Genomic DNA, 10571 nt, shown 5'->3' on the forward strand with positions numbered 1-10571 from the left:
TTGTGAGACATTTGAGTTCTTAGGGAAAGTGTACTGATCCTGATTTGGAGAATTGGTGGCAGAAAAGGTTAAGGAAATAATCATGTGGTGTCCGCGAAGAAAAGTAGATGGAGCTTTTCAAGCTCATGGTAATAATAATAATAATAATAATAATAATAATAATAATAATAATAATTTATTATTTATACCCCGCCCATCTGGCTGGGCCTCCCCAGCCACTCTGGGCGGCTTCCATGGAAACCAAAAATACAATAAAATATCACACATTAAAAACTTCCCTGAACAGGGCTGCCTTAAGATGTCTTCTGAATGTGAGGTAGTTGTTTATCGCTTTGACATCTCGTGGGAGGGCGTTCCACAGGGCGGGCGCCACTACCGAGAAGGCCCTCTGCCTGGTTCCCTGTAGCTTTGCTTCTCGCAATGAGGGAACCGTCAGAAGGCCCTCGGCGCTGGACCTCAGCGTCTGGGCAGAACAATGGGGGAGGAGACGCTCCTTCAGGTATACTGGACCGAGGCCGTTTAGGGCTTTAAAGGTCAGCACCAACACTTTGAATTGTGCTCGGAAACGTACTGGGTAAGGAATACGCATTACCATGACTGGTAAAGGAATACACATTCTTTTGAGTTACAGAGGACTATTCTGTGATTCAGCAGAAAGTGTTCACAGGTTCAGTGTGGGGGGAAAATAGTAAAAGGGACTTGCCATTTAATAATCTAGACCCCTGATTGTTAAAACACTTCTTTGAATGCAGTCCCACTGGGTGAATAGAACCTTTATTAACATTTACTTTGATTTTAAGTTGCATGGGTGGCTTAAAAATGAAATCCCCACGCCGATGTGGGGATCCAGGGCACAGTCCTTCAATGGCTGTGCTCGTTTCTCTCTGGTCGGGGACAGAGGGTGGCGCCTGGGGGGGAATTGTCATCGCGCCACTCCTTGGTGTGTGGAGTGCCTCAGGGTGCGATACTCTCCCTGATGCTTTTCAACATCGTTATGCGCCCCCTCGCCCAGCTTGTCCGGAGTTTTGGGCTGCGCTGCCATCAATATGTTGATGACACCCAACTCTATCTGTTGATGGATGGCCATCCTGACTCGGCCCCAGAAACACTGACCAGATGTTTGGAAGCTGTGGCTGGATGGTTATGTGGGAGCCGGTTGAAGTTAAATCCTTCGAAGACAGAGGTCCTTTGGCTGGGACAGGACGATATGGGATTGGGGGGGCAACTCCCATCTCTTGCGGGGGCGCAATTAGTGCCAGCACCGTCCGTAAAGAGTTTGGGTGTAATCTTCGACACCTCCCTTTCCGTGGAGGCGCAGATTGCAGCTATAACAAAGGCGGCATTTTTTCACCTCCACCAAGCTAAGCAGTTGGCTCCTTACCTCTCTAGCCCTGATCTAGCCACTGTGATCCACACGACGGTCACCTCCAGACTGGATTATTGTAACTCACTCTACGTGTGGCTGCCCTTGAGACTGACCCAGAAACTCCAGCGGGTGCAGAATGCCGCGGCGAGACTCCTTATGGGGTCCTTGCTGCGAGATCACATTTACCCGGTTCTATACCAGCTGCACTGGCTCCTGGTGGAGTACAGGATCAGGTTTAAGGTGCTGGTTTTAACCTTTAAAGCCCTTCACAGCCCAGGACCCTTGTACCTACGGGACCGCCTCTCCTGGTATGTCCCACAGAGGAACTTACGGTCTTCAAACAAAAACATCTTGGAGGTCCCAGGCCACAGGGAGGTTAGGCTGGCCTCAACTAGAGCCAGGGCTTTTTCGGCTGTGGCTCCGATCTGGTGGAACGCTCTGTCACAAGAGACTAGGGCCCTGCGGGACTTGACATCTTTCCGCAGGGCCTGCAAGACAGAGCTGTTCCACCAGGCCTTTGGCCAAGGCACAGCCTGACTCCCTCCCTCGGCAATCTTCACAGAACTCTAGCCCAATGGTTGCCATCAATTTGATTTGAATTAATTTTATAATGAAATGTTGTATTATTTTATTGTTGTTAGCCGCCCTGAGCCCAGCTTTGGCTGGGGAGGGCGGGATATAAATAAAAAAATTTTAAAAAAAGAGAAGTCAAGTTATAGATCTCAAATATGAACACAAAAAGTTGTGTTTGTCCTCTTTCATAACACTTGAATTTCCACTGAAGCTGAATGTTGGGAGAGTCATGACAGATAAAAAAAGTGCTTCTTCACGCAGTTAAACTATGGAACTTGGTCCCACACTAAGCAGTGTTGGCCACCAACCCCAATGGCTTTAAAATAGAATTGGACAAATTGATGGGCATAAGGGTATTGAAGGCTACTGGGCTACGGTGGCTGTGCTCTGCCTCTACAGTTCCAAATAACAGTTGCTGGAAACCACAAGAGGGTTCTGTTGCTTGGATCCTGCTCTCTGGTTTCCCACAGGTTTTGGCCACTGTGAGAACATGATGCAGGCTCTTATTGGTCCCTTACCTTTCCTGCCCCGACCTGGCCACAGTGATCCATGCGACAGTCACCTCCAGGCTTGACTACTGTAATTCGCTCTACGCGGGGCTGCCCTTGAAGCTGTCCCAGAATCTCCAGCAGGTGCAGAATGCTGCAGCGAGGCTCCTCACGGGGTCTCTGCCATGGGAGCATATTCACCCAGTGCTTTTCCAGCTGCACTGGCTCCCGGTGGAGTACAGGGTCAGATTTAAGGTGCTGCTTTTGACCTTTAAAGCCCTTCACGCCTAGGACCCTCGTACCTACGGGACCGCCTCTCCCGGTATGCCCCACGGAGGACCTTAAGGTCCATAAATAGCAATACCCTAGTGGTCCCAGCCCTAAGGAAGTTAGATTGGCTTCAACCAGAGCCAGGGCCTTTTCAACACTGGCCCCGGCCTGGTGGAACGCTCTGCCTCATGAGACCAGGGCCCTACAGGATCTGATTTCTTTCCGCAGGGCCTGTAAGACAGAGTTGTTCCACCTGGCCTTTGGCTTGGAGTCAATTTGATTCCCTCCCCCTCTTTCTTTTTTCCTTTCTCCTCCTGCGATGAGGCTGCATTTTAATATTTTAATGTTTCAGTATTTTAATGTTGTATTTTAATTTTGTTTTTAAGTTGTATTCATTCAACTTATTTTTATTATTGCTTGTTAGCCGCCCTGAGCCCGGCCCTGGCAGGGGAGGGCGGGGTATTAATAATAATAATAATAATAATAATAATAATAATAAGATTCTTAGGTTGTCTGTTCTGGGAAAACCAAGAACAAGGAGGAGGGAGGGTTTGAAGCACAGTGTGCAGAACTAGCTGCTCAAATAGAAAGCACCTTCTGCTGTCAGGAAATCCTCAGAAACACATGAAAATAGTTAATTAAAAATTGTTGTTGTTTAAAAGAAATAAACCATTAAGTTTAACCCTGATGGATACCATAAAGTACAGTGGTGCCCCACAAGACGAACGCCTCGCAAGACGGAAAGCCCGCTAGACGAAAGGGTTTTCCGTTTTGGAGGCGCTTCGCAAAACGAATTTCCCTATGGGCTTGCTTCGCAAGACGAAAATGTCTTGCGAGTTCCTGCAGGGTTTTTCCCCTCCCCCCCCTTTTCCTTTTTTTTTTAAATGATATTTATTGAAGTTTCCATTAAAACACAAAAATACACAAGCACAAACAGACAAAATACACGTATAATTTCAATCCTTTTTTTCTCTTAAACCTTGTTTCCTCGACCTCCTCACACCTCCCCCTTCTGTATTATAATTTCATTACTATCCACTCAACAAGTTCTTATCTTATTTCTCAACCTAAACTTAACAATTTGTTATGTCATGCTATTATTTTCCTTTTCTTCTTTCTTTCATTCCTCAATTTATTTTTAAAAACCTTATATCTATTTAAATTTAAAAAAAACCCCAATTTTAACTTAATCTTAAACCTTTTTCCTAAAGTCGGCCCAAATTTCCCTTCCACGATTTTTCCGCATTCCCTAAAAGTTATAAATAAAGAAATAAACATATAAACAAGATCTAAACAGATTTATCACCCTTCGGATTTTCAATTCCCACCCTCCCTTTCCCGGTTTTGATCCCAAAACCAGTGTCCATAAATGCGTCCATTTCTCAGCCTGGATCCCAAACACCTGAGGCTTTTAAACCTCTCTCAGTTTCTCTCTGCCGGCCTTTTTGACAGTCCTTTGTTTCCAACACCAACTCTCGGAGAAGCTCTGTCCCAATAATGTCCATATTTCTTCCCAGCAGGTCTCTATATTCAAAAATGGAGCTCAAATTTTGTTTCTTAAATCTTTTAAATCTATATGTCCCAAAAGCTCCAGTTTCCATCTCAATCAAATTTATGCTACCAGGCCTCTGGTCCAGCTTTGTCTTCTGCAACATTGTGGCTTCGTCTTTAATTTCCAGCAAGTCCTCATATGTCTCTTGGGATTTTTCAAACTTCGTTTCCCCAGCTGCAGCAGTTTCTATTTCAACTTCAAGGGCTATTGGTTCAGAGACGAAAACTTGTGTCAAGTCTCTTCCTATTCCCACAAGATTGTTTAGTGTATCATTCAGTGCTGTTGCCCTTGTTGTTAAGATGTTGCTCTGCTCCTGGAACTTTCCCAGGAGATAAAAAGTCCTGTTCAGCTCAGCAAGTATTTTTCCACTTACAGCCATTTCTTGCAGTATTCCAAAACTCCCCTCTAGGGGGGATTCTGTTTACTTAGTATCTTTAAAATTCCAATCCAATAGACCAAAATGTAACTTATTTTCCTTTGCTTCCGACAATTAAATCCAAATCTGAGAAAATCTAGCCAGCAGAATCACCAAAAGCAACGTTTCCTTTTATTTCCCAACTTTGACAGCTAGTTTGACAGCTGTCAAAGTCTGTATCTTTCCAGCAGGCTCTTTCACAGATCACACCCAGGTCCCGGGGAGTTGCACTTTAATTTAAACCAATTCTTATCCTCCAGCAAAATCAAATATACTGTCCAATCGCGAAGATAGTAATTTTTCTTCCAAAGAGGCAAACTTTTTCTCTCAACTTTAGTTGGCTGGTCCTTGCTTTAGATTATCTACAAGGCCGGGGGGGGGGCGGACTTCCTTTTTACACTTCCCCCGATCGTGCCGAATTTTAAGAAAGAATTTCCCTTTTAAGTCCAATTTCCATATTACTCACGGGTTGTTGCTTTTAGTCCGAATATTGAAGGAAAAAGTCAGCGCTCTCCATCCATGGCATGCGGCTTCGCTCAGCAGGGGAAGCAGAGGACTCTCAGCACCGCGCCGCTCCCCGCCTCCGTTCCGCAGCCTTTAAAAAGGCTACTTTGCGGGTCGGGGGGCGCTAATGGTGCCCGCCGAGTCACCACGTCCACAGGCATCCGCACCTGTGGTTTTTTAGGGTCCCCGCGTCGCCGTCGCAGCAGAACCCGATCCCTACTGAGCCGATTCCCTCCGGAGATCGGAGGGAATCCGCCATTAGATGTTGGCGCTAACCCGGAAGTCCCCCCCCCTTTTCCTAAGCCGCTAAGCCGCTTATCAGCTGATCCGCTGATAAGCCGCTTAACAGCTGATCGCTAAAAGCTGCTAAACCGCTAATAGCGCTAATCCGCTAAGCTGTCAATGGGCTTGCTTTGCAAGACGAAAAAACCGCTATACGAAGAGCCTCACGGAATGGATTAATTTCGTCTTGCGAGGCACCACTGTATCACACTGGATGGAGGAGAAATCTGTTGTAAATGGATTTAGGCATGGAATTTTATGCAACTGAGCTTTGTTTGCATCAGACTGCCTCCTGTATTGAGCTCCTGCTTCGGTTAACCACTGATACGTTTTTGTTTTTTAAAAGCCTAAGTATTACCGTATTTTTCCTTCTATAACACGCAGATTTTTTCTCCTAAAAAGGAAGGGGAAATGTCTGTGCGTGTTATTGAGCAAATGTGTGGTCCCTGGAGCCAAAATGGCGCGAGGGGAGGCAAAAAAAATCAGGCAAAAATCAAATTGCGCGTCTCCTAGAAGGGAAACCTGAAAAGAGGAAGCAGCTGCTTTCCTGCATTCTGCCTCAGGGTCTTACTGCCCACCCACCTCTGTTTCCTTGCTATGTTTGCTCAAACGGAACAAAGAGCAGGGAAAGCCCCTCCCCTCCAGGCAAGCAGAGGGGAAAGCAGAGTGTTGTCTTTGTGCTCCGTGCTGCTGAAAACATGTAGAAGGGAGGGAGGGAGGGAGGGAGAGAGAGAGAGAGAGAGAGAGAGGGAGCTGGCTGGCTTGGGTGGGTAGGTGAGGGAAAACTTTTGCCTTCCTTTCCTCCCTCCCGTTATACCCCTCTCCTGCATTCTTAGCCAGCTGCTTCTCTGCACACCCCTCTCGTGCTCCTTGTCCGTTCTGTGTTTTTCCTTCCCTCCCCACTTAAAATGTGGTTAAAAAGCATGGATCCACATGGATCCTCAGGATCTTTGCATTGGGTCAGCCCAAATTCACCATCAGATCACATAGCATGTCCATGGCTATAGCCTGCCCCCCCAAAATCACGCACCCACTGTTGCCTGGGGCTGCAATGGTGCAAAAACGTGGTTAAAAAGCATGGATCTACATGGATCCTCAGGATCTTTGCATTCGGTCAGCCCAAATTCACCATCAGATCACATAGCATGTCCATGGCTACAGCCTGCCCCCCAAAAATCACGCACCCACTGTTGCCTGGGGCTGCAATGGTGCAAAAACGTGGTTACAAAGCATGGATCCACAGGGATTCTCAGGATTTTTGCATTGGGTCACCCCAAATTCACCATCAGATCACATGTCTGTGGCCACAGCATGAAGCACAAAAATGATACATCCACTGTTTCATTCAGAATGTTTTTTCCCTTGTTTTCATCCTCTAAAAACGATGTGCGTGTTATGGTCAGGTGCGTGTTATAGAGCGAAAAATACGGTATATTAATACTAAACATAGAAAAGAGTCGAGCTCTATGCCTTGCCATATTTCTGCAACATAACTGAGGGCAGGTGATTTGCATTAGAGTCAACATCAGTCACATTTCTGAGCTGCAGCTCAACATTTTCTGCATTTTTCAGCTCAGTGGCAGAGCAGAGTTCACTGTTGAGACACTTGCTCTGTGCTGAGCCCGACTAAGCAGATAAAAACTTTATTTGCATTAGCCACTAGCCATATCTATAAGATAAGATATACTGGGGATAGAGCTAAATAGTTAGCTATACAAAATACATTCTAGAGGTTTACATCAATACAAAACAGACTTAAGGTTCAGCACAAACTGAACCTGCATGGTCAAAACCATGAGCACTGAAAGAACACAGACAAGCAGCGACCCCATCCTTAGTTATATGGTCACAGAAGGTTATGGCTCTTCATCTTCAAATAAACTCTGTTTATATACTAAGGCAGGCATAGGCAAACTTGGCCCTCCAGATGTTTTGGAACTACAACTCCCATCATCCCTAGCTAACAGGACCAGTGGTCAGGGATGATGGGAATTGTAGTCTCAAAACATCTGGAGGGCCGAGTTTGCCTATGCCTGTACTAAGGTACTGCAATTGTGTCTCTGTGTATTTTAGCTGAGACAACTGTTATCTGAATCCCAAGAACAGCTGGACTCAAGAAAAACAGAAGCACTCAAAAAAGCCCAGGAGCTGGCTCAGGTAAATGATTACATCATGACAGAGTTTCCTCGTTGTTGTCAGTAAGATAGTAAAACTTATAGGCCAATGGTAAACCTCAAGACTACATAACAATATTTGAAGTCACTTCGCCACTGATGCCAGGATTGGGGGCTCTTAATTTGGAGGTCTTGCAACTGCCACAAGTTATTGTGTTAACAATAGCAAGTTTGTTTTCACTGGTGTGTGTTGACAGTCCTATAAAGAAACACAAGCCTCAGCCAAGTCGGTTTGGGTTCCATACAAAAAATAAAATCAACCCTGTCCACAGGAAACTAGTAAGTGAATTTATTCTCAAACTCTTCACGTAGACATTTTGGGCCAAACCACACATTATGCTTTATGCATAGCATGCAGCAGTGTCTCTTGATTTTTCCCCCTTTCATTTCTGGCATTGAGTCTCCCAATTTCTTCTTGAGATTACTGAGAGGAAGAGTTATCCCTTCTCTTACCAGCCAGGATTAGGCCAGAAACCTCTCCTCACTTTGTCTGCACCAAGAGCTTTCTCTGGTGTGTTTCTAACACACACACTGCGGCTGTGCGATTTAGGGGACAATCAGTAGCAGGAGGGGAGCTAATAGATAAGTAACACAATTATGAGATATTGTGCCCCATACTTGAAAAACTATATTTCCGTTATATAACAAAGAGGTCCTTGTCCCAATGTACTTTTCATTAATATTCCCTGCTTCCAAATCAGCACAGCTATTTGGATGGGATCTAATCAATACCCAGCAATTACTGCTTGTACCATACTGGAGTGGCTTTGTTTTGTGTGCTCCCCCCCCCCCCCAAGGTGGTTTTCAGTTTAGTATTAGAAGTTTAGATCTGTATGTGGTTTTGGACAATGGTTTCAATACTTGATCTTTAAACGGGCCTGACACTTTCAGTGCGTAACGCACCAGATTTGACATTTTTATTAGCATCGTTATTGTAATAAAAATATTCTAGATGAAGTTTTATGTGTTTATGATCAGCCTTCCAATGCCTGTTCTGAGTAGTTTCCAGCTTGATAAGTCTCTTTTTTTATTAAAGTGTTTGTTATTTCGGCTCTTCAATAGTGCAGCTGATTTAAACTTCAACTTTTTTGAAATTCAAGGCTCAGGACTTGGTGTGCAGCTTGCAGGCTGAACTGGAGAAGCTAAAACTTGGTGGAAACGAGGCTTCCAAGGAAGATGTTTTGCGGCTCCAGGTAAGGCTTCTACCATTGTGTTGCTTTAGGCAGAGGGAGGAACAAGGCAGAGATGTGGGAACTCAACACTGAATTCCACCTTCTTGGAAATACAGTGGTACCTCGGGTTAAGTACTTAATTTGTTCCGGAGGTCCGTTCTTAACCTGAAACTGTTCCTAACCTGAAGCACCACTTTAGCTAATGGGGCCTCCTGCTGCTGCCGCGCCGCCAGAGCACGATTTCTGTTCTCATCCTGAAGCAAAGTTCTTAACCCGGGGTACTATTTCTGGGTTAGCGGAGTTTGTAACCTGAAGTGTATGTAACCCGAGGTACCACTGCACCACACATTCGTTGCCCTGAGAATAATTGTTTGTTTGTTTGTTTGTTTGTTTTGCCAACTAAAGGAAACACTAGAGAAGGAGAAGAAGTTAACAAAGGACTTGGGATGTGCAGCTACCAAACTAAAAGAGCTTTTGCAAGTCACCCAAGAGCAGCTGGCCAAGGAAAAAGACACAGTGGTAAAACTGCAGGAACAGCTTAAGGAAACGGTACTTGAATTCCTCCTCTTTCCTTGACTCATCTGCCCACGTTAACCTGGCATTCTCTCCTATTGGAGCAAGAAACAATTTTTGGTACTGAAGAACTTGGAGGGCAGCACTAAACATGGTTAAAAATATAGGGCTATAGGGCTTCAGTTGACTGTGGCCCAGCACCTGCCCCCCCCATTGCTTTCTGCAACATGAGATACAATTTGTACAACGTAGTAAGATCAGAGCATGCAGATAAGCGCATGATGTATTATGCAAGAGGAGGGGGGATTGTACAATTCAGAAACCCCGAAATTCCTACATTAATTTTGTCTCTGTAAGACCCCAGTATAAACCGCATTTGAATTCCTCACATCTGTAATCTTAATTTACAAGGTTTCTTTAATTTGTTTTCTGTTCTGACAAGCTGCTTCTTGAAAACTGTTTAGAACACAAAGTGCAATAACTTACTTTTCATTCTGCTTCAGGGAGAAAATGAAGACGTTGCCAAGGAAGGCACATCCGTTTGACCAAACCAAAATCCAGGACATGTTTTTCACCATATGAAATGCCTTAACACTTTCCTAAACTATGCACTTGTTTAATGTAGGGAGAAGCAAAAGAAATAAAGAAAGAGAAAAGACACTATTGACCAGAAATTGCTTTAGTGTTGTTGTTTTTTTAAAGAATAAAAGTAAACTTTTTAAAGAATAAAAGTAAACTGTGCAAGAACCCATCAATAAACACACTCTTTGACTATGTTATAAAAACTGCAATAATTCCTGCTGCAGGAAAAACTGTGGGCCATGAGGAGGAACCCGGTAGTTTTGGAATCATGCCTGATCGATGGGTTGATTGCCACCATCAAAATGGCCTTGAAAATTGTGTGAAATGCTATTAAGACAAACATGGCTTGGGTAATCTCATAGATTCATCGTGAAACCCCATCCATTGCCTGGGAAGCATTTGATGAAGTTACATGTGGCTATAAGCAGCCTGCCTACACAATCACGGCAGTTTGTCTCTATGTGAACACCTTGCAACATCTGGGAGAGGACATCACGTGTCGCTGTTGCTTGCAAGGGACAGTCAAACACCATTCCAAAGGCAGGCTGCGGCCACATTCTGAATACTGGAGTCTCTTCCAGAAGCAGGGAACCCTTCTGTTTCCCACCTGTGTTCCAGGAAGGCTGGGACTCCGTCTTCTTAAAGGCACCTTATTGTCCTAGTTGCTGCAGCACAAACAA

General features: G+C 44.8%; 1 protein-coding gene across 1 annotated transcript in view; it reads left to right on the forward strand.

Annotated features, from left to right (window-relative positions):
• RRBP1 (ribosome binding protein 1) overlaps positions 1-9983 on the forward strand; it is a 40299-nt gene extending 30316 nt beyond the window's left edge. Inside the window, exons 19-22 of the mRNA XM_079983498.1 lie at positions 7524-7607; positions 8725-8817; positions 9202-9345; positions 9813-9983. Coding sequence (XP_079839624.1) covers positions 7524-7607; positions 8725-8817; positions 9202-9345; positions 9813-9854 — 363 coding nt within the window. The 3' untranslated portion in view covers positions 9855-9983. The remainder of the gene's footprint in view (positions 1-7523; positions 7608-8724; positions 8818-9201; positions 9346-9812) is intronic.
• Positions 9984-10571: the final 588 nt, after the last annotated feature.

This window comes from Podarcis cretensis, assembly GCF_951804945.1.
Source record: "Podarcis cretensis genome assembly, chromosome: 7".
NCBI lineage: Eukaryota > Metazoa > Chordata > Lepidosauria > Squamata > Lacertidae > Podarcis > Podarcis cretensis.